Here is a 27,852-nt window from a genome sequence, read left to right as displayed (position 1 = left end):
CCACCGCTATGAGAAGCCCACGCACCACAACTCGGGAGTAGCCCCTGCTCACTGCAACTAGTGTAGCCGAAAGAGCAAGCAGGGAAGAAGCTCAGACAAGGGAACGAGAGGAGCAGCAGCAGCGGCGGCAGGAGGAAAAGCGGCAGAGGGTCACGGAGGCCGTGGGAAGAGAGCCCACCAGGGAGGAGGGGGACCCGTGCCCCGGGGCGAAGGATGCTATAGCCACGAGAGCACGGGTGAGCTTAGCTGGAGATGTTCAGGGAGTCCTGAGGCCAGAAGACAAGCAGGACTGAGGAGAGCTGAGAAACAGAGGGGAAGAAAAGGTGGACACTCGGTGGGGAAGTTAGGCTAGGAATGAAAGACAGGGCAGTATTGGGGGAAGGCTAAGAAATCACTGGAGGATCGCTTTTAGACTTGTTTCATTTTTGTTTTTAATGCAGTGACTTGACAGCTGATGGAGAGCAGGGGATCTAGAGGAGAGAAGGGGAGCTGTCATCCACAGGAGACGAGGGAAGGAGGACAGCATGGGGCAGCTGTGGATAAGCTTGTATAACCCGTTTCTGTCTCTCTCATCTAAGGGAGTTGCTGTCTTGGTGGCCCCTGTTTTTCCTATAAAGCAGGAGGCCAAATCATCTTTTGCGGGTGAGGTGTTCTGGAAAGAGAGGTCAGAAGGTTCAGACAGTGGAAGCGGTTTAAAATGTTTGCCATGGAACCCGGGAGAGAAAGATGGCCAGAGAAACGGCACAGGGTCATCCCACACAGCTGAGGGCCTGCTCTGCTTGCCGGCTCATCTTCTTTACAAAGGTAATACAGACCTGCATCTTCTCATCTAAAAACCTTAAGGCCAGACTGGTTTTGGAAACCAGGCTTTGCTTCTAATTTTATTTTAGAAGGGTAATATGGTGTGTATACCACATAATTGCATGACACCCCCTGTAGGGTTTGGGGCAGCACCCTTAATCAGATACATTTGTATTTCTGAAGCAGAATATGAAAATTCACACCAGGCTAATAAGGACTATAAATAGCCTCACATCTGTTCAGGTCATTTACTGCCAAATGAGTTAAGGGAGAAAGAATAAACATTTTTTTCTGTATTTCAGGGCAATTCAGATTTTGGCATTGTGAATAAAGTTTTAGGGACCTATACATGCTCCTAACAGAAATTTGGAGATTATTTTTAAAATAACATAATCATAGTCTCAATGGGAAGATGCGTCGGTACCTCCCTTCTCCTGTATGGCTTTTTTTTTTTTTTTTTAATGATCCTCTCAGTCTGACTCTTTGCAACCCCATGGACTATAGTCTGCCAGGCTCCTCCATCCATGGGATTCCTTCAGGCAAGGATACTGGAGTGCGTAGCTACTCCCTTCTCCAGGGGATCCTCCTGACCTAGCGTCTGAACCTGGGTCACAGGCAGATTCTTTAGCATCTAAGCCACCAGGGAAGCCTGGTGGGTGGATTACCTACGCTTAGAAGGCATGCCGTCCAAGTTCATGGATGTCAGTCATGACTGTCCTACCAAGCTGCTCGAACCTCAGGCTAGAAGCCTAGACATAGCGGGAGGGCTCTGGGTAGTTCGGAGAGTTCCAACCAGGAAGGAGCGCAAAATGTTGTAAGGCAGGACCAGGTGAGACAGACACAGCTCTGGTCACGTTATTTGCATGCTGAAGTCTCTCTGATGGTTCCCCACTATCTGCTGGGGTTTTCTTGGTGGCTCATTGGGTAAAGAATCCACCTGCAATGCAGGAGATGTGGGAGATGAGGGTTCGATCCCTGGATCAGGAAGATCCTCTGGAAGAGGGCATGGCAGCCCGCTCCAGTATTCTAGCCTGAAAAATTCCATGGACAGAGGAGCCTGGCGGGCTATAGTCCATGGAGTCGCAAAGAGCTGGACATGACTGAGCAACTGAGCAGCAGCACCGTCTGCTGGAAAATCTGTTTCCAGCCCATGTTCTGAACATCCGAACTACTCTTCAAAAGCATCATGACCTTACAGTCTGGTCTTTGCCCAGGCTGTTTCCTCTGCCTGGAATTCCCTTGCACCTATTCACTTTCTGGGGAACACATACTTACTTCTCAAAACCCAGTACGAATATCACCTGCTCTTTAAGCTTTTCCTGACTGCCTCTGGCAGAGCTAGTCGTGGTCCCTGGGCTCTCACAGCTCTTGTCAACAGCCTCATGACAGGCTTATGTGTCTGTTTTTCTTTTCACACTCTGTGCTGCTTAGGGGTGGAGCACATCTCCTGTTCATCTTTGTGTGAGCAGTGCCTGGCACACGGGAGAGAAGGGAAAAGTGATGGAGGGTAAGAAAGAGACAGACAGTGTCTGACCTCTGTCCTGGAGTTGAGCTGAGCAGGAAGGGCCAGATCAGGGGCTATGACATGCCAGCCCTTTTGTGCTAAGATCCAGTCTTCTAGGACAAGAAGATCCTTAGGATTTAAATTTCTACTTTATAAAACAAGGCTATTTCCAAGCTGGCTTCCTTTCATTCTCTTTTCTCCCTCTCTCTTTCTAAAGTAACTCTTTCCTTTTTGATCTAGGTCAGTCATTACCAGGCTTCCCTGGTGGCCCAGCAGTAAAGAATCTGCCTGCCAACTCAGGAGACTCGGGTTTGATCCCTGGGTTGGGAAGATCCCCTGGAGGAGGGAATGGCAACCCACTCCAATATTCTTGCCTGGAGAATCCTATGGACAGAGGAGCCTGAAGGGCTACAGTCCATGGGGTCGCAAAGAGATGAACAAGATTTAGCAACTGAACAACAAGTCATTACTAAAGTTTTTACAAAAAGGTCTGGGCCATGTGTGAGACCTAAACACACATCATCATTAGGATTTTCACCATTCCCTAAGCCTGAAACTAAGATGTGGGTAAATTCCTAGGCCACCATCAGGGCCAAATCTCAAAAAGGGAGGCAGCCACCTAGGGGAGGACACCATCATCCCAAACTACCAACAGAGCTGGCTCTATGGTGTGTGGGGTTTCTCGGAGGAGGTATAAACTGTCTGCCAGTGCAGGAGACACAAGAGGTGAGGGTTCGACCCCTGGGTGGGGAAGATGCCCTGGAGCAGGAAGTAGGAATACTCCAGTATTCTTGCCTGGAGAATCCCATGGACAGAGGAGCACAGCAGGCTGCAGTCTATCGGGTCGCAAAGAGTCGGACGTGACTGACACGCACACACACGGGGTAGGACCGTCTTACAGGCAAGGATTTTGGATGGAAACCAAAACTGGTTTGTGTTTGTTAGCATATTAAGATTGTATCTATTTGCTGTTCTTGTTCTATTTTTAAAAACTATGAGACATTGATTATATAATGTACAAAAGTGGGAAGGGTAGTGTCGTGAACCCCTATGTACCTGTCACCCAGCTTTAGCAATTATCAGCACATGGCCACTCCTGCCTCCTCTATATCCCAACTCTCTCTCCTCCCCCTCCCACCTCTAGTTACTTTGAAGTGCAGTAGTGGATCCACATCTGACATTAATAAGCCCCCCAGGAAAGCAGCCGAGAGAGCCAAAGCTGGGCCTCTGTGTGAGTGGTCCTGGGCATCCCTGCTTCCAGCCTGCAGCATGGAGGTGCACTCTTGCCAGTGGAAATGACCAGATGCCCAGTGCTCATCTGGGGATAAACAGGCACCTTCACCACTGAATGCCTGTGTTCCTTGAATTTAAAGGTGCTCTTTCAGGATTTTAGGGATCATGGTGCCTGATTTCAACAAGATCCTGAACATACTGTTCACAGGATGAGCCCACAGCCAGATCTCAGAAAGCACAGTGTCCTTTCCAGACGTCAGGATGTGACTGCAAGAGGAGAGGTGGGAAATGGGCTTTCCTCACTGAAGTCAAGGCTCGAACCTGCTTCTGGGTGCCCTCCCTGAAACAGAGCGGCAGCTTCCTGCCGTTTGCTAGGCACACAGCTGAGTCACTTCCTGGCGCACGGAGCAAGGTGTTCCACGGCTTTTGACTCAGCGGCATGAAGATGCTTTTTGAATCGACAAGCAGCTGATGAGCCCTAGCCTGGACTGGTGCAAAACAGAAGCGCGTGCCCTTGCTTCAGCACAGATGGGCCCATAGACACCAGATGGCACGGAGGCACTGGGTTCCCGATGCCCAAGAACAGTGTCACCTTCACGATGGACGAGAAGAAATACTAGCTAACGCTCACCACACCGTCTCTGCACCCCAGGACAGTCCTACATGCTCTCCTGGCGGTGCTATGAGCAAGCTGCCATGGATCCCCTATAATAACTTGCAGCTGAGGAAACTGAGGCCCCAAGCGGACAAAGAACTAGTCTTCCCATGACTGACTGATAAACTGGGCTTGGAACCAGACTGTCCGACTCCAGAGCCTACCCCTGGGAACAAGGCTGCCTTTCCATCCTGCTCAGAAGCCTGACTCTGATTGTGGGGATCACAAAGTTCCTCCACAAACCGCTATGCCTGAGCCTTTGCAGGGAACCCACTTCTCTTCTCTAGGGGTTACCATACACCCTTGACCCTGAGGCCCATCCTCATCAGGCAGAACCGTTCACTGGTCTCCTCCAGAGGCCACAGAGCGGGTGTCCGAAGCTCCTGCCCGGCTCAGGTTGTGCCGGGCTGCAGCCCTGAAAGCTGGTGTGGCTTCTGTCACGACTGGTTAATAGTAAAGGGGTTATGTGGTTTGAAACTGAAAAGGCACAAAGAGGTATTCACCCCTGTATGCCAGACACTCAATTCCTCTTCCCTAGATGCAACCATGGTACCAGTCTCTTGCCTAACCTTCCAGTGATATTTCATGTATATTGAGTTGGCCAAAAAGTTCGTTCAGGTTTTTTGATAAAGATGTTATGGAAAAAGCCAAAAGAACTTTTGTCTAACTATTAAGGGGCTTCCTTGGTGGGTCAGCAGTAGAGAATCCACCTGCAATGCAGGAGACTCAGGTTCAATCCCTGGGTTGGGAAGATCCTCTGGAGAAGGAAATGGCAGCCCACTATAGTATTCTTGCCTGAAGAATCCATGGACAGAGGAGCCTGGCAGGTTACAGTTCCAAAGTGTCAGACACAACTTAGAGACTACACTACCACCACCATAAATATTATACACACACCCACATCACACACACACACACATATCACACACACACACACACATCACACACACACCACACACACACACCACACACACACACCACACACACACATCACACACATACATCACACACACACCACACACACATCACACACACACATCACACACACACACATCACACACACAATCACACACACACCACACACACATCACACAATCACACACACACATCACACACACACACACACCACACACACATCACATACACATTATACACACATCACACACACATCACACACACATCATACACACACAATCACACACATCACACACACATCACACACAATCACAGACATCACATCACACACACATCACACACATCACACACACACATCACACACACAATCACACACATCACACACACATCACACACAATCACAGACATCACATCACACACACACATCACACACACACAATCACACACATCACACACACACATCACACACACACACATCACACACACACAATCACACACACATCACACACACATCACACAATCACACACATCACACACACCACACACACATCACATACACACATCACACACACATCATACACACACATCACACACACATCACACACACAATCACACACACATCATACACACACTATCACACACATCACACACACACATCACACACACACAATCACACACACATGTGTATATTTATTGTTTTTCTCCCCATATTTTCCCTACTGTCCACGGGAGATGTCACCTCAAATTTCAACACTCTCCTATCCTGCAAAGTTGGGAATCCCCAGGGTTCCAGGGCTCCTGACAAGCTGCCCCATCTACCCCTGCCTGCTCACACCCTCATCTCCACAGTCAGACTGAGAGACCACCAGGCCAGGTTCTTGGTCCCAGGGCCCAGTTTAGCTCGGCTGCTACGAGATGCCCATGACTCCTGGGTCATTCTTCACAGTGAGTTCAACCCCAGGATGCCCAGGTCTGAGCCTGCTCTGACTAGAGCCTCCATGCCCCCCTCCAACTGCCTGCACCCTACCACTGGGCCCTGTCATCAGCACAATCCCCCACTGCTGCAACCCACCTCTGGATGTTCTCTTTTCCTTCTTGCTGTGACTCAGCAGCTCACCATCCTGGCTGCACAGTAGAATCATCTGGGGAGCTCTGACAATCTGCTTCCATCTGGACCCCACCCCCAGCGATCCTGATCAATGAGTCTGCTTGCTGGATTCTGGTTAGTCAGGGTGGGCCTGAGCACTGGTGCTTTTCCTGGTTCTTGCAGCTCCCAGGGAAGCCTGATACGCAGGGAAGGGCTGAGCAAATGACCCTAAGGCCGAGGTGGCCCCGGCAGCCTCTCAGGTGAAGGCTGTCTTCTCGCACATGTGGGACCACTGGGCCTGGGTGGACAGGGTGCTGCCCGCTCTCCAGTCCACTCCCCCACATTCCCCTGGGCACTGCCTCGCCGCCCAGCACTACTGCTGCCGTCATCTGAGTGACGAGAATCGCCGTCTGAGTGAGTTCCGTATCTCCATCAATGTCCCCTCGAACAATCTGCCTCTGGCTCCCTTTTCCTTCTCCCTTCTGAGACAGGAGGGAAGGGGGCAGGGCACAGCCATTAACAGAATGACAGGGCTGTTGAGGATACGAAGAAAACTGGTTAGAGCCGGTTAGAGCAAGACGGCAGGAGATTCCACTTTCGGTGAACCTTGAACCTCCTTATATGCCCACTGTAATATATGAGCTACATGACGTATATCCACAGACACCAGGACAGTTCTGAGATAGCACGAAAGATCAAAAAGTGGGCGATGGCCTAATTTCTGGAAATCCCCACCCTCTTCCCCAAAACAGTTGCCTATGAGATTACCCAGCCCATAAAAACTAACCACCCTATATTTGGGGGCCACTTGAACTTTCCATTCCCTGGGACTGCTTTGCCTGCTGAGACAGACTGCATTCTACCTTTGTGTATCTTAATAAACCTGCTCCCACTTATTCATTCATGGTTCATTCTTGAATCCTTCCTGAGGGAAGCCAAGAACCCTAACTTGGTAGCCCATCAGAGGGACTCACCTGGGATCTAGAACATAACCATCCTCTCGCACCCCATTTTCCTGCAACCTCCCCCCACTCTTGTCCTTCCCCCGACTTCTACAGTCACACCACGGCCTTTGTCATGACTAGGAGCTGTGCTCCAAGTAAACCTTAATTTTAAAGATCCCATCTTCTAAAACACCCAACTTTCTAGCTCACCTCTAGTATCTAGACTCTACAACATTTTTCAGCCTTGCTGGGAACTCCAGCCCTTTGGCCTCCCTCCATTTCACTGCCCCTCACCCTGTTTGGATACTAACTTCCCTTCATCATTGGCTTAGTCAATGTCCATCCTCTTCATACTCCTTCCTCATACTCTCATCTGCCCAGCCATCTCTCCATTGTCACCTTGATAAGCTCCTGACCCGGGTGATATCCAGCCTCCCTCTACTCTGGGCTGTCCCCAGGCAGCAGTGCTGGACACAATGTAAACCTTGGGCCCTGACACATGGGACCTTGGACTGATTATTTACCTCTCTGTGCTTCAGTTTCTCCAGCTGGAAAACGGGGATAACAATAATACTTCGGGACCTTGCTAGCAGTCCAGTGGTTAAAACTCCACACTGCCGGTGCGGGGGGAGTGGGGTTGATACCTGGTCAGGGAACTCAGATCCCACATGCTGTGTCATGAGGCAAAAAAAAATCTTTTTCACAATAAAACTTCTAGAATCATTATGAATTTAATGATTTAATATACATAAGATGCCTCACATAGTAAATACAGGCTGCTGGAAAACATGATTGGTTTAACTGCTTCACTGTAGGAGCAGCCTGCCTTCAGAGCTGGTAAAATGTGAATAGCTGTCCACCGTGGAACTGGAACCACACTTGCTGTCTTCACCGCGGTGTTCGACCCTTAACCTCCATCGTCCCCCACCCACCCTGCGTGAACACACTCCCCATCTTGTGTGCAATTACGTCACACTCACCCCTCCTTAGGCCTCCAACCCCCTGCCCCGCCACCGTCTCTACTCTCAGCTGACGACCTTGCTGCCCACTTCACATCGAAAAATGACCCAATGAAAAGAGAGTTCCCACACTGAGAAGCTTCTGGCCAGCACTTCTCAGTTGATAGCTCTTTGTGCTGGTTGGCCCGTCGCTCCTGCTTCTGGGGGACAATGTCTGCTCTGAGCTAAGACCAACTCTTCCACCCGGGCGCTGGGTCCCATCTCTCTTGCTTATTCAAGGATTTTGTTCCCTCTTCTCCCATAGCATCAATTTCACCCCTCCTTTTTTTATTTTCAAAAAAGTGTATAATACAATGGTTTTTAGTGTATCACAAGACTGCACAACCATTCCCACAATCAATTTGAGAACATCATCACTCTGAAAAGCAAGCCCATACCCATTAACCACTGCTCCCCATTTCCCCCCCCAACCTCCCAGAAGCCCAGTCCTAGGTGACCACTTGTCTGTTTTCGGTCTCTACAGAGTCCCCTACTCTGGACATTTTATACAAACAGATTCACATAATAAGTGGTCTTTTGCGACTGGCTTCTTTCCCTCAGTGTAATGTCTTCAAGGATGAAATCATCCATGTTGTGGCATGGACTTCACTCCTTTGCATGGCCAGCCAATATTCCACTATATGGACATACTACCTTTTATTTTTCCATTCATCAGTTGATGGACATTTGGGTGGTGTCTACTTCTGGCTATTATGAATAATGCTGCTAGGAACACTTGTGCACAAGTTTTTGAACATATGTTTTCAGTTCTCTTGGATATGTGCCTAGGAGTGGAACTGCTGGGTCACATGCTAACTCTGTCTAACCTTCTAAGGAACTGCCAGACTGTTTTCCAAAGCGGCCACACTATTTTACATTCCCACTAGTAATATATGAAGGGTTATTTTTATCATCAGAATTCATAACATTCTGAAATAACACCTTTGATCTCACAGTTCTTTTCTGGTTACCACTGCATTTTCCATTCCTCTGCTCCCCTTACAGTAAAACTCCTGAAAATAAATGGTCTTTATTACTTGTCTCCAGTTCCTCCCCTCCTGTTTTCCCTTGAACCCACTGCTACTAGACTTTGCCCCCAACACGCCACCAAAACAGCTCTTGTCAAAGCACTAGCGATCCTGCTGCGGCCAGATGCCTTGGCCGTTTCCCAGTCCTCATCATCTGACCTTTCAGCAGCTGTGGACTTGACCCTCCTTCTTAAAGCACTTTCTCCACTTGGATGGAATTCTCTGCATTTCTCTCTCTCTGTGTGTCTCTATCTCCCTCTCTTCTCCGTCTCCCTCACTGACTATCTCTCCCCTAGCCTCTACAAGCTGGGACCCCACTGTTCAGTGTTCAGTCCTTTTCTCTGTGTTGACTCTCTAAGTGATTACAACCAGTCACAGCTTTAAACTCTCTAACTCCCAAATTTATACTTCTGCCATGTTCCAAAGTACTCTCATAGTTCCCCATCAAACCTGCTCTCCCCACCGTCTTCCCTCATCTCTGTAACTGTCAACTCCACCCTTCTAGTTGGTCAGACAAAAGGCTCTGCAGTTCCTTGTCATCCCTCTCTCTCACACCTCACATCCAATCCAGCAGCAAATACTGCCGACTCTACTTTCTAACTATATCCTCAATCTGACTACTTCTCATCACTTCCACTGATGTCACCTGGGCTCCCTCCATAGTCACCTCCCACCTGGATGAATTTTGGCACCTGGATGGAGCCTTCTAGCAGGTCTTCCTATTTTACCGTTGCCCCCTCAGACGTCTGTGGTGACCAGAGTGACTCTAGGAAGATGGAAGTCAGATCATGTCACTACTCTGCTCGGAAATTTCCAACAGGCCCCACGACACCCTGAGTAAACGGCAGAGTCCTCACCTGGCCTGGCTCCTCACTGCCCTCTTGACTGCAGGTCCTAGCTCTCTCCCCTCCCACTCCAGCCACAGCAGCCTCCTTGAGAATGCCAGACTTGTCCAATCTCAAGGGCTTTTCATTCATTGTTTCATTTTGGAATGGAACGTGCTCCTTGCAAATATCCACGTGCTCTGGTCCCTTGCCTCCATCAGGTCTTCACTCAAATGTCACTTTCTCAGGGAGGCCCTCCTTGAGCACACTAACTAGGCAGCCCTCTCCCCAGTGCCCTGAATCTCTCTTTCTCTGCTTTTTCTTTTCCTCCTTAGCAACATCATCCAACAACTCCTTTATCTTATATTAGTTGTCTCCCTTCACTAAAATATAAGCTACTTCAGGGCCAGAAAGTTTATCTGCTTTGTTCACTGCAGGATCCCGGGACCCACAACAGTGCCCAGAACATGACAGGAATTCAGTGAACAGCTGTACTTTTGATAAACATTCCCTGGAAGTTTTGGTGGTTAGATAATCTATTCTAATCCACTGTATACTGGGCAACTCACATCATTTAATGTACGGTACCCCATACTGACTTGGGTTTATAACTGGATGGAGACAAGCAGCCCAAAGAGTTCAAGAAGTTTATTAGCCACTAACGTAAGGGACTGTCCTATCAAGGGTGCTAGTGGGTCATCAAGGTATCCTGGCCACACTGCATTCATCACACCCAGTAGCAGCTTGAAAACACGGACTGAAAGTCCAGGTCCTCCAGCTTGGATTATTTCTCATGTTGGAAGACTGTATAGGAGGGGGCATCTTCCTGATTATTCAGTACACCCATGGAGGGCCTATGCTTTGTTAAGGTTGATTCTGAGATGCCCTGGCCAGAAATCTTGGACGCTCCCACCACTGCCAAATGGCATAACCCCTGGTGATGTCATTTACACTGTGGTCGATCTGAATGGAGCAGTGCACAGGTGGGGTGCCTGTGTGCAGCCACCTGGCATTCTATAGCACTCTCCTAGAGCGAGGACTTGAAATGCCTCCCGGTTCCCCATATCTCACCAGGCCCATGCTGAAACAGCCCCAGATGTGCAACAGCAGTTTGCCACGTACAGACAGACATTTGTCTCTGAGCGTGGATCCACACTTTTTGCAGATGGTTGGAAAGTTTTGTAATAAATAGGAACTTCACCCCAGCTATCACCACTGAGCCTCACTTGCCTAAAACAAATGATGGCACAGACTTTGAAGGAGATCCTTGATCCTTTGACCTCTGAGGCCCTCAAGCCTCCCCTTCCCTGCTCAATTCATCCCTCCAGGGTCAAAGGTAGGAGCTTCCTGCTCAAGGTCTCAAGATGCCCCGGCCCCCGCCCCAGGTTCTGTGCATACTTGAAACTCACAAGAGCTAGATGGACCAGGTCCCACACCTGCTGGTTCTTGACCTGGTTCCTCTTGAGCCTTTCAGATTTGATTTCTTTAAGCTTCGCCTCATGAAGACTCTGGGGCTCTGCAAATGCTAAAGTGGGACCACACTGTTCTCTGAATATCCAAGAAAAGGTGTGGGAAAGGAGCACTCCTATTATTCAAAGTGCACATCAACTTCTTGCATCCATCTGATTGGCAAAAATCAGATGTACACTGCAATTGGCAAAAACTGCAGTGTAACAAACGTGGAGCAAGTAGGACTCCCATAAACAACTGGTGGGAGTGATAATAGATGCAACCACTTTGGACAGTGATTCAGCCAACATCTAGTGAAACTGAAGACACGCATACCCTCTGAGACATCAATTCTATTGCAAAACATACACACCCTAGAGAAATGTGTATTCATGAACATCCGTGTCATATGTTTATTAGCATTAGTGGCAATGGTGAGAATTGAAAACAACTTAAATGACCATCAACTAGAGGATGAATAAGAAAATTCATCCTCTAGCTTGACCATCAACTGGTCATGTAATGAATAAATTCATTACAGTGGAATACAATACAGTCATGAAAATGGATGCACTGGAGTTACATGTATCAATACAGCTAAAATCTCAAAAAAGAGCATTTAGCAAAAATAACAGCAAGCTGCAGAAGGTGGTATATAATGCATTTATATAAAAATTTAAAGTATGCACATATGTTCTATTGTTTAAGGATTACACATATATTTATTATAAAAATTTTTTAATGAATTAGTAGAATAAACCCCAAATTCAAGATAGTAGTTATTTTAGGAAAAGGGAAATGAATGAGAAGAGAATGGATACTTGCTATTGTTGCTGTATAGCTGCTAAGTTGTGTCTGACACTTTTGCAATCCCATGGACAGCAGCCCACCAGGGGGCTTCCCAGGCAAGAATACTGGAGTGGGTTGCTATTTCCTTCTCCAGGGGCACTTTTATGGCATCTGTAATATTTCATTTCTTAAGAACGTTGATTATATTATTATATGTGAGTTTATATGTCTGAGATGTTTCACTTAAAAAGATGTGTTAAAGAGTGCTAAATCAGTGAACCAGAAGGGAACAGTATGGTGTGTGTTGGGCCTGGTAGCTAATCTTATGAATCGGTTCCACTGGCTTCTGGAGTTAAGTCCCAGGCTCTCCTAACACCACTCAGGGGCCCATTAGATTGGGTGAATCTCCACATTTATGATCATCTCTAGAGTATATAATTTTCTCATAAAATTCAACAAAGTATAACAGAAAGTCTCAAGTGAACACAGTAGATTGATCACGATTCTAGAAATACAGTTGAATTCATTCATAAAAACCACTGACTTTCTTCTTACGGCTGTTTCCCCCCAAAGAAAACATTTGCAATTTTCTCTTCTTTGTCAGACATCACATGTTCACAACAACATACCCCAGCCAGGTGGCTCCAGAGTCACACTCATGCCTCAGGAGATTCACTAAGTGCTTCATAGAGCAGACCTCTGTGCTCATCCACACAGAAATCCCAGATGTTACATCCAAGAATGCCGAGGGCCAATCATCCTTGTCTGATGAATATGGAAGGGTGTGTCCTGCGCCTTGTTACCCACCCCTAAGCATCAGCTGTTTGTAGCTGCAGAGCTGGGGAACGGGGAGGGAATGGGGCTTTCAAACTCCACCAGATCTGGATTCTTCTCCTTGTGTCATGAGTCTGGACCTTCTGTGTAATCATTAATGTGTGTGTGCGTTTAATCAAACACATGTGTGAAACAGCACTATTAAGGGACAAGGTCAAGACACAGGACTGGACAAGGTCCAGTCTGCAGGCACAGGACCAGAACCCTGCCAGGCCGGACCAAAGCTTCACCAGGCCCCTGATATTGCTACTGATCAGCTGGCATTAGGAACTGAACTTTCTAGCCTGCCCACCAGGGCGACTAATGTACTTCTTGCCTAGGGTTACCTTGAAGGGCACGCTAGTGTGCATTTGAAATTCTCTTATTCCTCAATGGACTGGTGCATGCCAGCTGTGCCTAGCGGTCTGAAGAGCAACAGAGAGACCGGGCCACCTGGTGGGCAGAGACCGTGCTTAGGAAATTGGGTGTCCACTTTCAGGACACTTATGCCCCTGAGGCAGCCCTGGGAGCCATGCCCCAGAATCCTGCTCTTCCCTCACTGGGCTATCGGGAGGATTAAGTGAGAGACGTGGCTGGCTTCGGTAAGGGTAAAATCATGATTCACGCGGTCTTTTACCTTTAATAAAATAGTAACCCTATTCCCCTGATTTGGGTACAAGTTGGGATTCCCAGGGAGCTTTCTTTAGGCATCTTCTTGGTTCCTACTGTCACAGATTCACTCAATGAACCCCCACCCCCACCCCCACAGCCTGGCCAAACCTGACTTTCCACTGTGGCCTTAAGCGCGTCCAGTGCCTTTTCACACTCTTGCGCATATAGCTCCACTGAAATCTATCTGCACCCGGAGGCCGTTTCAGATGTCACTCCTCCCCGAAGCTTCGGATTTCACCCATACTGATGCGCTGCCTCTCTCCTTGGAACCTGCATGTGGGGCCTGTGCTCCCTTCCCTGGTGCCTCCGTCCAGCCAACACAGAGCCCGCCACCCAGCAGGCCCTCAGCGAGTGTTACACTGCATGAAACAGATGAGGCCCAGCAGAGCTGTCCGTGTTCCCCAGGAGCCTGTGACCCTTACCTTGGGAGTGAACATGTGTAGGATGCCGTCGATGGCCCCCCGCAGCAGCAGCCCCCGGACCAGGAAGCAGGCCAGCACCACATAGGGGAAGAGGGAGCTGAAGTACATCACCTGCAGAGAGAACAAGGACCCGCTGTGGGCCCAGCCCCTCCTGCAGCTGGCACCCCCCTCCCTGCTCCCAGCTGGGGTGCACGGGCCACCTCTGATGGCAGTAGAAAGCAGAGCCCCAGGACCCCCCGGGGCACGCTGCCAAACCCACCGCACGTCTGGCACTGAGCCACAGCAGAAGCAGGCACACAGACAGGCTGGAGTCAGTGTGGCTGTGCCTGAGGCTTGTTTTCTCCTTCAAGGGTTGGTGGGGCTGGGCCCGCAGCCTCCCCACCCCCAAGGGCTGCCACTGGGGCGAGGAACCCTTTGCTCTTCCCTCTTCATTTTTTTTTATGTCTTCATGCCGGCTTTTCTGTCCCTGACTCCAGGGGACTCCCTAAGGATCTCCCCTGTCCTTGGAGCTCCTTTGACAGAAAGCATCCAGGAGGGTACAGGCACAGCTCCCAAACAAAAGCATCAGAATAAGGTCCTGTCTCTTGTGATTATAAAGTATATTTTATTTTCTAGCACATGCATTTCTTGAACATTTCTATATCCCCATGTGCCTGGCACAGAGCCACCCACAAAGGAGATGCTTACAAATAGTTTACTGTGCTGAAACAAACCAAGAGGGCTGTTTGGGGAGGATGGCATAAAGGTTAAAAGCATGCATGTCCAGAGTTAGACCACCTGAGCTCTGATCCCAGCTCTACCATTTTCCAACCATGCGACCTTGATCTATTCACTTAACCTCGGGGTGCCTCCTTTTCTTCATCTATAAAATGGGTATAATGATTCCGAAGGTTGTTGTGGTCCAAATGCGAACTCATAAATGTGGCAGTATGTGATCCATGACGTGAAGTGCTAGCTATTAGTCTGGCCTTTGCAGAGAGAAGAGGCGGTGGCTGAGATCACACTACCTTTCTAGGGCTTAGCTTCCCTGCTCATCAAATCCACCAAAGAACCTGGAGCCTCAGACAGACAAACAAGGTTCTGGTTTGAGCCCTGGGGCTGACTTGCTGGCTGTTTGACCATGGGTGAGATGGGTAGATTGAGCTATAGGATTCTAACATCTTTTCCAGCCCTGGCAGTCCATGAATATTGATACATGACAAAGAAGAAAGGGTCCTTATTTGAAGGGAAAATGACCTGCCGGGAGAAGGTGTGTGGGGTTATGCTGGTCTGCATCCTCAGAGGCTCTCAAAGTCCCCTTCACTCAGAGCACCCACCTATTCACAGAGCCCATTAGTTACATACAGTGAACTGTTAGTTTTCACCAAAAACTGCTGAGCAGGCTCTTCTAGGATTCTTGCTAGGGAAGCTGAGGGGCAAGTGTCTAGCCAAACATTCTAGTTCAATACTCCTGGTTTTTTTTTTTTAACCTTAAAGTTTGCAGAGCAGCCCTGAGTTATCCGAGCATGGAGGCAGCTGGGGTCACGGCAATGATCTTCCACAAACCCATCCTGGTGGGCTGTCCACAGGGACCAACTCTACAGCAGCAACAACCCCATCTCGGACCTTTCACGGCGGCCCAGAGTGCTCTGCCCCTGCCGTCCACACTTTTCTGCAGCACCCTCTCCCCGAGTAAGTGTGGGTGTCCCGGCCTCCTGGCCACTCACCTTCCCCGAGGACTGGATGCCCTTGACGACAGCCATGCCCACGATGCTCCAGGCCACGAGGAGGCACAGAGTCATCTTCCAGTTGAGGCCCCCGCTCTCCGAGATGGAGTTGGAGATGTCCAAGGCCTCTCGGTACCAGAAGTAGGTAGTGGCTGAGCTCTTCTCACACTCTGCCTCCACCACTGAAATGGCAGCAAAGGCCGCAGGGGCCCGTGAGACCACCTCCCCGGCTGGAGCCCAATCCAGGGCAGCTGGGCATGGTAGCAGGAAGGGACTGCATTGTTCTGGGTTAGCCAGGGTCTGGCAGATGGACTCCTGGGCCACCGAGGAGTGGCCTAACTGATCTACCTGAATTCCCGCTCATGCCATTCCCCAGCCCATGTCCATCAATGGAGAGCAGGAAGGATTGGGCAGAACTGGCCGCAAGTTCCTTGGGAAAGGTCCTGACCTAGCAGCCAGGTCCCTGGGTCCTCATCCTAGATCCTGAGCGAAATCAGCAGTGTGACCGTGGGAGAGTTGTTTCTGAACCTCAGTTTACCCATTTATGAGGAGGCATAAATCATCCAGCCCTTTATAGGACTGGCATGCGAATATAGATCGTTTCCAGACAGAATAGTGCTAGAGTAACACAGGGCAATTAATAATAACTAAACACAACTCACAATTTCCAGAGTTACTCCTACACTCACTATTTCATTCAACCCCTATAAGAACTCTGTGGGACGGGCTGGCAAGAGATCATCATAAGAGGACATGAGGGGACTTCCAGGGTGGTCTAATGGTTAAGACTCCATGCTTCCAATGCAGGGGTAAAGGGTTCAATCCCTGGGTGGGGAAACAGATCCCACATGCTGCACGGCCGAAAGAAAAAGAAAGTGGGAGAGATGAGGATCAGAGAGGGTAGGTGGCTTATCCAAGGTGGCACAGCAAGTCAACGAAATCCCAAAATCTGCAGGGAAGGAATGGAGACTCAGATGTGGAGAATGGGTTTGTGGACACAGTGGGCGAAGGAGAGAGTGGGATGAATGGAGAAAGTAGCATCAGCAGCCTAAGCCTCCCCTCTTAGGCCCTGTGGGTTCCTTCCTAGGACAGAGCTAGCTGGAATCCCCAGGTGGGTTCCTTAAAGAACCATACTTGCCTGCCACGGTCCCATTCCTGGAGACAGGGCACTCACTCCAGGGCAGTGGGTACTGGAAAGACTTGAAGAAGTAGAAGATGCTCCACCCGATGATCACATTATAGTACAGCCCCACAAAGAGGCAGACCTGCAGACGGGGGTCCATGGGGATCACAGAGGCTGCAGGCAGCTTCGCCCCCACCCCTCCCCCATGCACAGCCTTGAAGGAGGAAGAGGAGAGATGGGACGGGGGTAGCAGAGGGCCTGCTCCTAATCCTCCACTCATCTGTTATTCGGGGAATCCACAAAGGAATGTTTCAGATATTAAAGTTCTCTCCTTTAAGCAATGAAGTCTTAAAATGTTAATCCTTTCCAGTTTGAAATTCCTCTAAGATGCCTGAAGCACTTCCCCATCATTTCCTGATGACTCAGGATTATAATTCCAGAACTGCCCTAGGGGGCTATGGAGGCATGCCTAGTTATCGCTGCCACAGTAAATGGCCCCAGACAGCTGTGCTTATTGAGGTCCTGTAGATGCTTCTTATTGGCTTCCCATGTCTTCCATTCTCTCAGGATGCTGCTTTCTCTTTGGTACTGTCAGAAGCCTGCCTCTAGAAAGACATGACTTCTCATTTTTTGGAACATGATAACCAACCTTGGTAGAACTGTATTTAAAACAAAAGCACATGGATCCTGACTGAGGCTCAAAGGGGTTTCCTTTGAAAGCAATGCTTCTACATGTAGAGATTTTCTGCATCCACTTGGGATGCAGACCCCTGCCTATAGCCAGAGACCCCCTCTCTTTCCAGGGGCCTGGCTATCTGATGTATGTGACACTGCTGGGCAGCGTGAGGGCTGAGAGACCCTGGCTTCATCAATTTTGTCTGAGCCCTGGTATACATGAGCAGACACTCCTATAGCATACCTTACATGTGTGGGAATATAGCGGGAGACATGCCCACTGCCTTTACTGGAATGCTTACAGTCCAAGGAGAAGGCCCCACTCACACTCATGCACATATACACAGTCAGCCCCAGCAGAGGGCGCTGTATTCGGTCCTGTCAACCTGTGCAGAGGTGATCTCTCCCAGTCTGCCTGAGGCAGGTTTGGGCTGGCCCTGTTGCCAGGCCTGACAGATCCTTCCAGAGGCAGATTCCAGTTTTCATCCTGGGTGTGAGCATGGGCACCTGCAGACTTTGCTCCTAAGCGAGGCTCGGTTTCCCCACCTGGAAAGCTAAGCAGGGCTTCATCTGCAGCCCTGTGGATCAGCCTGTAACCCTCATGGAGCATTCCCATCCAGGCCAGTGGGGTCTCCCCATCTCCCACTGTTCCAAAGCCACACCCCTCCTGGGTCGGCCACAGACCCCTGAGGCCTTCTTCAGCTCCGTTCATGTGCACAGCAAACTGGAAAGGAGACACCATACCCCAAGGCTGCCTTTTCTCACCCAAATAAAATACTCTCTAACCCAGGAGTAAGGATGGGCCTCCCTCACAGAGTGCTGATGGGCTGGTAAGCAGAGCAGGTATCTGGGATGGTCCACTTGTCCCCAGAGAACTCTGGCTGAGATGTCCCAGGCCTTTCCTCCTTCATAACAGTCCCAAATATTACATCATTCAGGCAGTGGTGCTGACTTCCAGTTTAGGAAGTATGTGGTCCTGAGACACCAGCTGGATGCAATACTCAGGATGATGCAGAGTATCATCCCTCCCTGCCCTTCACCCCTCCCAGGACTCTGAGCTGTAAGCCCTGTGCCCCAGAGCAGCCCCTCTGCCTCCCGGCCTGTGCCCACCACCGGCCCCCAACTTACTATGCAGCTGGAGAAGCCGATGCCGCCCAGGCGGGGGCACACATAGTGCCACACGCCGATGCTGCCGCGGCGGATCCTCTGGCCCACAGCCAGCTCCAGGAAGAAGAGCGGGATCCCGATGATGATCAGCAGCACCAGGTAGGGCACCAGGTAGGCACCTGAGGAGGAGAGAGGGATGTGAGAGGGCGTCTGGAGCATGGCAGCCAGCTAAGGGAAGGGTGGCAGCCAGCTAAGGGAGGGGTGGCAGCCAGGTCCTACAGCCTCAGCCACATCTCCAATCATCCTCAAACTGTCTCCAGGCCCTGTGCTCCTCCAGGAATGCTCCGGCTTACACATGCACCCTGCCACACACTGGCTGCCCAGACCGCCTTCTCCCCCTTGGCTCCACTGACCCAAAACACTAAGGGAGGAGCCAGATGGATGTCAATGCCTACTATTCACAAGGCTGGATTCAGAGGCAGACAGCCCCACCTCCCTGCGCATTCTGTGGACACCTGTTCACACCCCCTCCCGCCCACAGAGGAGCAGCCCCCACCCACTGGCCCCTCAGAGGCACAGACCCTGGGGCGCCATCCTCCCCAAGTCTGGGGGGACCAGATGCTGACACAGCAGACTGGACAGCTCCAGCGAAGCAGAGCTTGGAAGCTCTCCAGGGACACAGGGTCTGACAAGCATCGCCATTAATCTATAGCTAATTGGGAGGAACGGAAGAGAAATTAGCAGTTTAGGAAAGCATAGCCAGGAGGATCAGAAAGGATAGAATGGATCTCACTAAAGATTCCAGACAATAAATTTAGCTTGCTGTCCCAGGTCTCACGGCAGACACAATCTCGATTCCAAGTGACAGGGCATTTAGCAGAGGAATTAAAGCCATGTCTGGACACAGACAATTGACCCTGGTGGAGAGCTGTGCCAACAACCCAGTCCTGTGAGCAGTGCTATTGGCACAGCCCTGCCTGTCTGTTAAAGGTGTCTCCAGTGCCCACCATTCCCAGACCAAGCCCTGCAAACTGGGAGCCTCTAGAAGACCCCCCAGCCACACTGCTTTGTTCCCCATAATGCAACATCCCAACATGTGTAATAAACCCAGGAGTCAGGCACCTCTGGGGCCCACAACTCGGCACTTGGCAACAGCCCATTGTTGGCTATTCTATCCCAGGGTGTGCAGTGGGGCTATCTGGGCCACGGAAGGCACAGACACTATCCCAGGAGAGCTGGTGGGACCCTCGGGTTCACCTGAGCACTATCAGCATGCACACACACATCACACACGATCAACTGAGCACATACATGCTGAGAGAGGGCCGCGGGTCCAACGGAGCTAGTCAGAAAAGGCGCCCAAGGGAACAACCCCCCGCAACTTATATAAGAGCATCTAATTCATGCAACACACACGTGCACACGGTCACATGAACGCACACATTTAACTTGTCACTAAAGAGCCTCTGCATCATATTATAAAAGGAGAGGGACCTGAAGGACCCCCAGTTCTGTCTTTTAACCCAGCTCTGTCTCGTGGTCTCCAGCTCTGGGAAACGGAAGAGGAGGGGAGTGATCTGAAGGACAGCAGAGGGACACAGGCTCCCTGGTGTTGTATTTCACCCACGAGTCCTCAGGTCGGGGAAGATGTGCAGGGAGACAGGTCTCAAGGGTCAGAGCAGTAGGATGGCATTTTCTGTGGATGCTTTTCTCCTCTTCCCAGGGAACTAGGGAGAGTCTCCAGGTAATTGCTATCCAAAGACAGGTCCTGCTGCAAAGACTTGGCCCCCACCAGCCACCACTCAGGCCCCAGGACTCTGACTGGACTGGAGGCTTCTTCAACACACTGAGGTCTAGCTAACCACAGGGCTCAGGGGACTGCAGGCTGGATGAGCAGCATTCTGCCTGGGTTCACAGGTGCTTTTTCATATCAACCCTTATTAAAGTCATTTGGACATGTACCCTCCTCTACCTTAGAAAATACAACTGGGGACACATCTGAATTTACTTTGATGGTTCAGTGGTTTTCGGGGCCTCAGGTCATCAGTCTAAACAGCTGGGAGCACTGTTCAGGGAGTTATAAAATTTAGGAGAACGTGGCTACAGAGAGTTAGATTCTGGGATCTCTGAGGCTTCCTGGATCTCTAGCATGTCTCGCTATTAATAGCAAGCCCCAAGGTGGGCTTTGAAAGACCACCTTGATCTTGGCCTGTTGAGATGCATGCTGAGTCGGGGGCTGAGATCCAGACCCTGAAGTCAGACCTTCTGGGCCTGAGTCCTGGTTCCACCACTTACTGGTTCTGTGACTTTGGGCAAATTGCTTGATCTCTCTGTGGCATTGTTTTCTTATCTATGTAGAGGATGAAGATATTAGGTAGAATCATATGAAATTGCTGATATTTGATCATTTTTTACTTAAAATGCCCAGTTCATATGCTTCAGCTGTACATCTATTGCACAGGGCTGCCATGAGGATTAAATGAGTGACTTACCCACAGTAAGCACTTGATGACCATTTGCCTACTTCTCACAAAAATAAAGAGAAAAACAAGCAAACTGCGAGGATGAAGAATAAAGAAACTGTCAACATCTGGTGGAGCTAGGCGGAGTTTTGGAGTTTCCATTCAAAATTAAGCAGTTCTCACTGGATCACTCAGGGCTCAAAACCAGAGTTTTAACTCTCAGACCAACCATCTCCTGTGACAATCTGCCTCCTTCCAAAATACATTTAAGATGACTAAAATGTTTAAGATGGCTATAAAAACCAGTAAAATGTAGGAGTTAAAGGTAGAGATAAAGAAGGATTCCAGGAATTAGAAAGGATGGGAAATGAAGGTAGGAGCATGGAATGGGGAGCTCAGAGTCCTGAGACCTGATAATGTTTTTCTTTGGGGGTTGTTCGTGATGTCTAGTGCCGTGGCAACGGTCTGATGACACTGGGAACTAACAGACTTTGGCAAGAATGCAGCCTGGGGGTAGGGGGGTTGTGGAATGTGTGGCGGGGAGAAGGACTCTGGGATTCAGCACTGAATGCTCAGGCAGACTGATTATCTCAGCCATGAGGGATGCGGTTGGAGGCTGCCAGCCAGAGCCCCTAATGCAATGTGCCCTATGAAGTCATTTTGGGTACTCTGAGCTTTTAACATCTCACAGCACTTGAGGGAATCACACACTTCCCTTTGTAACGTTGCTTCGGGCTGGCCTTATATCAACTCAGTGACTTGGGCCTGGCCATTGTCATACAGGGGGCTTTCCTGGTAGCTCAGCTGGTAAAGAATCTGTCTGCAATGCAGGAGACTCTGGTTCGATTCTTGGGTCAGGAAGATCCCCTGGAGAAGGGATAGGCTACCCACTCCAGTATTCTTGGGCTTCCCTGGTGGCTCAGACCGTAAAAATTCTCCTGCAATGTGGGAGACCTTGGTTCAACCCCTGGTTTGGGAAGATACCCTGGAGGAGGGCAGGGCAACCCACTCCAGTGTTCTTACCTGAAGAATCCCCATGGACAGAGGAGCCTGGTGGGTTACAGTCCATGGGGTCGCAAAGATTTGGACATGACTGAGCAACTAAGCAGAGCACAACAGGCATGCCATACAGATTGAAAGGTCTGATCGCAGCTATTTACTAGGTGAGTAAAAATAAAGATCTTCAAAGCAAGAAGAGTACAGAGGGAAGAGACTGTGCCCTGGTGGCAAGATGGAAGTTTCTGGCCCAAAGTCAGGTGGGCATTCTCACTCCCTGCCCTTCAACAGAACTGGCAAAGGAGGAGAAGTCTCTAGCCAGGCTCTGCCTTCTGGACCAAGGAGAGCATCCCAGAGGGGGAGGGAGGGACTCTGAATAGGGCTGCATTTCTGGGGGAGCCCACATGGCAGATCCATGGGGCAGGGAGGGAAGTGACAGGGCTAAAATGCCTGTAGAGCTGGGGCCACACCTTCAGGCTGGAGCGTGGCAGTCCCAGGGCACAGGGACCCAGGGGCAAGGAAGTTCTTTGCTGGCTCCATCACTTTCCCAGAACCAGAGGTCTGAGCTTGGAATTGTCAAAGCCCATTGGGTATTGTTTTTTGTGTTTTTTTGGTTTTTTGTTTTTTTGGTTTTTTTTTTTGCTTATTTTTGGTTCATTTCCCCCTGGTTTCAAAGCAAATTGCCTTTGGAACATTCCAGCCTACCTCAGAGGTGCTAGGGGATAAGGCCTGGGAGCTTCCACCCACCCCAGGAGCTAGAATAGTGAGTAGAAATGGTCTGATACCAGGGGCAAGATCCTCTGTGGGGAGTGAATCCCCCTCTGGAGGGGCAGCACGAGGGCCTCTCCAACCTACGAGGCAGCAGGTGTAGTGATTAAGGGCTCAGGCTCTGGGGCCAAGCTGTCCAGGTTTGAATCCTGACTTTATCACCAGCTGTGTGACCTTGAATAAGTGATCTAACCTCCCTGTGCCTCAAGTAACAGCATCTAATATGAGTTAACCTACGTGTTACCTCACATAGGTTTTTGGGGGCAATACCGTATGAACCATATGAAATTGGTGCTTTGGCTGTTCCAAGATGCAGCTTCATGCATTTCAACCTAATATCCAGGAAGAGCTTATCACAGTGCCTGGCATCTATAAGCATTTAATAGTAATGGCCAACAGCTGCTCACTACTGAGCGTCAGATACGTCCTCGGTCGCTTCAGTCGTGTCCAACTCTCTACAACCCTATAGACTTTAGCCCACCAGGCTCCTCCCGCCATGGGATTCTCCAGGCAAGAATACTGGAGTGAACTGCCATGCCCTCCTCCAGGGGATCCTTCTGATCCAGGGACTGAGCTCACGTCCCTTATGTCTTCTGCATTCGCAGGTGGATTCTTTACCACTAGCACCACCTGGGAAGCCCCGTCAGATATAGTGGTAAGCATTCTATTAATAAATAGAATCATTTAATTCTCCCAACTATCCTGTGAGGCAGGAACTACTATTATTCTCATCTTACAGATGCAGGATAGCGAGGCACAGAGAAATGAAGCAACTTGCACAGGGTCCCAGAGCCAACTGGCTCCCCTGGGACTTGGATCCAGGCTGTCCAGGGCCAGAGCCCACATTCTCTCCTGCAGCCTCTTGAGGGCTGTTAGCCATTCCTGGGGAAGAGTTTCAGTCTCACTCTGGAGTCCTGAGTTCCAGGCTACAAGGGCCTCGGCTCTGCCTCATAAAGGGGTGTTTTTTTTTTCCCCTCAGCCCAGCCCACATGCAGGGCACTCTGGGACAAGCAGGGCTGCCCCTTACCTCCTCCATTTTTCTGGCACAGGTAAGGGAACCTCCAGATGTTGCCAAGGCCCACAGAGAAGCCAATCTGGGCCAGGATGTACTGCAGCTTGCTGTTCCAGGCCGGCCGGTCCTCCGCGTCCAGCTCCTCCTCTGCTGCCTTCTGCTTGCCGCCTGCCTCGCCAGCCACATTCAAAACACTCTGCTTGTAGTCCACGGGCTCCTCCAGGGCCAGCAGGTCGGCCACCGACTCCGTGACGTGCTCATTGCTGTGCTCGCGCTGGGTCACCTTGCTGTTCTTCGGCATTGGGCCCCCTGGGTGGCGCAGCCCTGCTTCCCAGCACGTGGAGAAGGTGGGACTTGGCTGCCGTCAGCTCCTTCTCATCCAGGGACCTCTGAAACCAGAAGAGCAGGAGAGGGTTTGCTGACCACACCAGACAGGTGGGGAGCCCGAGTGGACACGACCCAGTCAACTCCCTCTCGCACACTCAGAAGCTGGTCAGTGGCCTTGAACTTCAAGCTTGCCTTCTTCTCCAGTGAGGGCCACTGAGGGCCTCAAGGTCTGCACCCTCAGTTTCCCCATGGGCCTTCTCAGCGGAGCATCATCAGAAACGCATGCCTGATGGAAGGGGTAACACCATACACCAAACCCAAATAAAGAGTCATCCATCACAACATGGCCATCTTTCACCATCATAGATCCTAGAATGTTCAAGAACATTTGGAGGGCTCCACTGCCTTCCCCTCCTAGGGCAGCACAAGGTGGAGCCAAGTCCTAGCTTGGCTCTTGTGTTCTATGTAGCCAAACCACCTGGTGGGACTCAGGGAAACCAGCACCTGCATTCCAAATGCAGTTGGGGGCCAGTGGCATCAACATGCTCGTCAGTAACACAACTCTCAGTCCCACCCCAGACCAATGAACAACGTATTTCTACAGAAACTCCAAGTGATTCAGAGGGACATTCATGTTTGCAAAAAAGAAAAAAAAAAAAAAGGCTAACGCTCTTACATGGGGGCCCTGCTGGTGTCCACACCAGCATTCCCCAGGCAAGAGTACTGACCAGGCTCAGCTAAAGATTCTGGCAGCAGAGACCTAGAGATGCTTGCTCAGTGCCAACAAATCCTGGGTCATCGCTCAGCAGTGACATTATCTGAAGGCCACCGCAGCCAAGAGCCAGTTCTCCATCCTTCTGTGACAGTTTTACAGCAGATAATGTCTGCACAACGCAGGCGGGGGAGGCAAAACTCTCCCCTGCCTCTGCCATTCCCCATCCATCTTTCCTGCTTTCCCTTAAACAAATAGAGCACCAAGGAAACGAGTCCTTTGAAGGATCCCAACACTCTGCTTGTATCGAAGCACCTCCTCATTAAGGGAAGGTTGGAGGATTTAAAATTAAACCACGGACACCCCGGCCGGCAGTTGCCTTGCATCTTTCTAGGGATGTAAATCATCCTGTTCTATCATTACTCCACGAAGCGAAGGAGCTGCCTCTGTTCCCCCTGCATGCGCCATCTCAACACTCAGGCAAGAGCTCTGTGTAGCCGAAGTGTGCACACCTGCCCCTCCTGCTGGCCTTGACCCAGACCTCCTGGCTGACTCCACCCAGCACCTGACCTTTGCGGAGACCTGGCCAGCCAAATCCTAGTATACATGTAATGAAGCTAGGAGACCTGGCAGGTGGGGACAGCTGTCCTCCCTGGTCTGCGGGCTAGCCAGCCCTCCCCAGGCCAGGTTTTGGATCACACAAGCAATGACACTTTCTTGTCCTCTTCATCCAAGGGGGACAGTGATTCTTTAGTGACTGCCCCCTTCTACTCTAGGCACAGTCAGGGTCTTGGGACAGAGCCAGACTGCCTGAAAGACCTCAGAAGTCCCTATAAGAAACACAGTTCTCGGTTGGGACTCTGCTTCACAGTGGGTCAGCTGAACACTCCATCATGGCCTGGAGGGTGCCCCAAGGTGGGATTGTATGTCTGTGGGCCCTCAAGCCCTCAGCTGCTATGGTGCCTGTGCTACAGAAGCAAATGGTACCCCTAGAAGTTGTGCCGGGGGAGGCCTGTGTTCCTGCCTAGGCTGCCAGGATGAGCCCCTCCCTCTCCGCAGTCATCAGGTCGTGGTCCCCAGGCCCTCAAATGGAGAACAAAACCTAAGGCGCACGTGATGGCGGCTTGCCCAACTCGGCCGTCATTCCTCAGCTCCCTTAGGAGTTTTATAAACAGCTAGCGCTGGGGAGGAGGGTCAGGTAGGTCCTTCCTATGAGCGCAGTCACCAAGGCACCTGAACTCAGAGCCTCCCTGCAGGTACCCAGCCTGCAGCAGTATTAGATCAGAACAATCTGGAATGCATTAGATATGATATACTGTTCATCTTGTCACAACTGGAGAAAACAGGGATTCCTGCAAGTCAGCAGAATTTACCTTGAGGCTGGCCAATTCAACAACACATTTTCCCATAAATAGATTAGTGAGTGGCAGCTCTGGTCACCAGCACGAGAAGGGGGGCAGGGGGATAAGGCACCATTGTAAACTGAGAGGGCTCAAGGACAAAACTGGCACATTCTAATAAATCCAGAGAAGGGTACCCACAACTACATCACGGAAACCACAGGCATCAGCTCAATATGAGCTTCTTCCTTCTTCCCAAGACATCACTGATGCGCATGGACATCCTGCACCACAGGATGGGGCCTGGGGTCCTCTGGGCCATCAGCAAAGTGCTGCTGCAAACTTGCAAGCTCAGACACTAGGCCAGGCTGCCATCAGGACTGGAACCTTCTGCATCCACGAATCTGCTCGCATTACAGGAGTCCAATGTTCGGAATACTAAAGTTTGAGGGATCCTAGGAACATTCTCATTTTATATATGAGGAAACTGAGGCCCAGAGAGAGAGAAATAATTGCCCAAAGCCACTGGGTCAGACCCAGCAGCGGGGTGGAACACAGGAAGAAGACAGTATCTTCTTTGGGGGCTTTGAAGTCAGAAAGGCCTGGATTGGAGAGCCCATTTCACTCATTCCATTGAGTTGACAAATACTTACTAAGTGCCTTCTTCTGGTGGCTTAGACAGTGAAGAATCTACCTGCAATGAGGGAGACCTGAGTTCGATCCCTGGGTTGGAAAGAACCCCTGGAGAAGGGAATGGCTACCCACTCCAGTATTCTTGCCTGGAAAATTCCATGGACATGGGAGCCTGGAGGGCTACAGTCTATGGGGTCGCAAAGAGTTGGACACAACCGATCAACTAACACTTTCATTTTCTCTGTAGCAAGCTCTAAGTGTGAGGGATATGGCAGCAAGCAAAAGAATCCAGAGCTTCCCCTTGTGGAGGTTCTGTTTCTGGCAGACAGGCCAGACACTCAAAGAAATAGACACACAAAATAACCAGTGGTGATTTTCACTACAATGACAAATATCATGGGATGGAGAGTGAGGTCGCCGGCAAGCTGGAGGGCTGCAATGTTAGGATCTGGAAAGGCATCCCTGAGGAGGGGACACCGGGGCAGAGGCACTCCGGAAATTTATGTCAAGTGCCTAAGTGAGCGAATGAAGTGCCTGTGTGACTTCAAAGCCCCTGCCCTCCACCCCACACCTTCCCCACCTCTCACCTCCACCCCTCTACCCCCCTCCCCACCCCCCTGCTCTGCCAACTGTAAAGACACTGGCTGGTGCCCTGAAAGAGGTGGGCAGCCACCTCGCTTGAATTATGCCCTTGCTGGGTGAAAAGCTTCTATCTGATGACAGCTCCTGCCTCCCAGGGAGGGCTGTGTGAGGATTCCATGAGCAGATGTACGCAGAGTGCCTGGCACGGGGCTTGGTGCTAGAAAGGACCCCGGGTGGAGGCCGCAATCTGGAATTCTGGTCTTGTTTGTCTTTAT

General features: G+C 50.4%; 1 protein-coding gene across 3 annotated transcripts in view; it reads right to left on the bottom strand.

Moving 5' to 3' along the window:
- SLC6A17 (solute carrier family 6 member 17) overlaps window positions 1-27,852 on the bottom strand; it is a 55,839-nt gene that overhangs the window by 14,809 nt on the left and 13,178 nt on the right. For all 3 annotated transcript variants that reach the window (XM_012178162.4, XM_012178160.4, XM_060401390.1), the window contains exons 2-6: window positions 23,999-24,372; window positions 18,767-18,924; window positions 16,979-17,105; window positions 15,841-16,022; window positions 14,135-14,245 (exon numbers count right to left, since the gene is read on the bottom strand). In XM_012178162.4, the coding sequence (XP_012033552.1) occupies window positions 14,135-14,245; window positions 15,841-16,022; window positions 16,979-17,105; window positions 18,767-18,924; window positions 23,999-24,284 (864 nt within the window). In that variant the 5' untranslated portion in view covers window positions 24,285-24,372. The remainder of the gene's footprint in view (window positions 1-14,134; window positions 14,246-15,840; window positions 16,023-16,978; window positions 17,106-18,766; window positions 18,925-23,998; window positions 24,373-27,852) is intronic.

The sequence above is a fragment of the Ovis aries genome, chromosome 1 (assembly GCF_016772045.2).
Source record: "Ovis aries strain OAR_USU_Benz2616 breed Rambouillet chromosome 1, ARS-UI_Ramb_v3.0, whole genome shotgun sequence".
NCBI lineage: Eukaryota > Metazoa > Chordata > Mammalia > Artiodactyla > Bovidae > Ovis > Ovis aries.
This window is presented reverse-complemented; position numbering and strand designations above follow the sequence as displayed.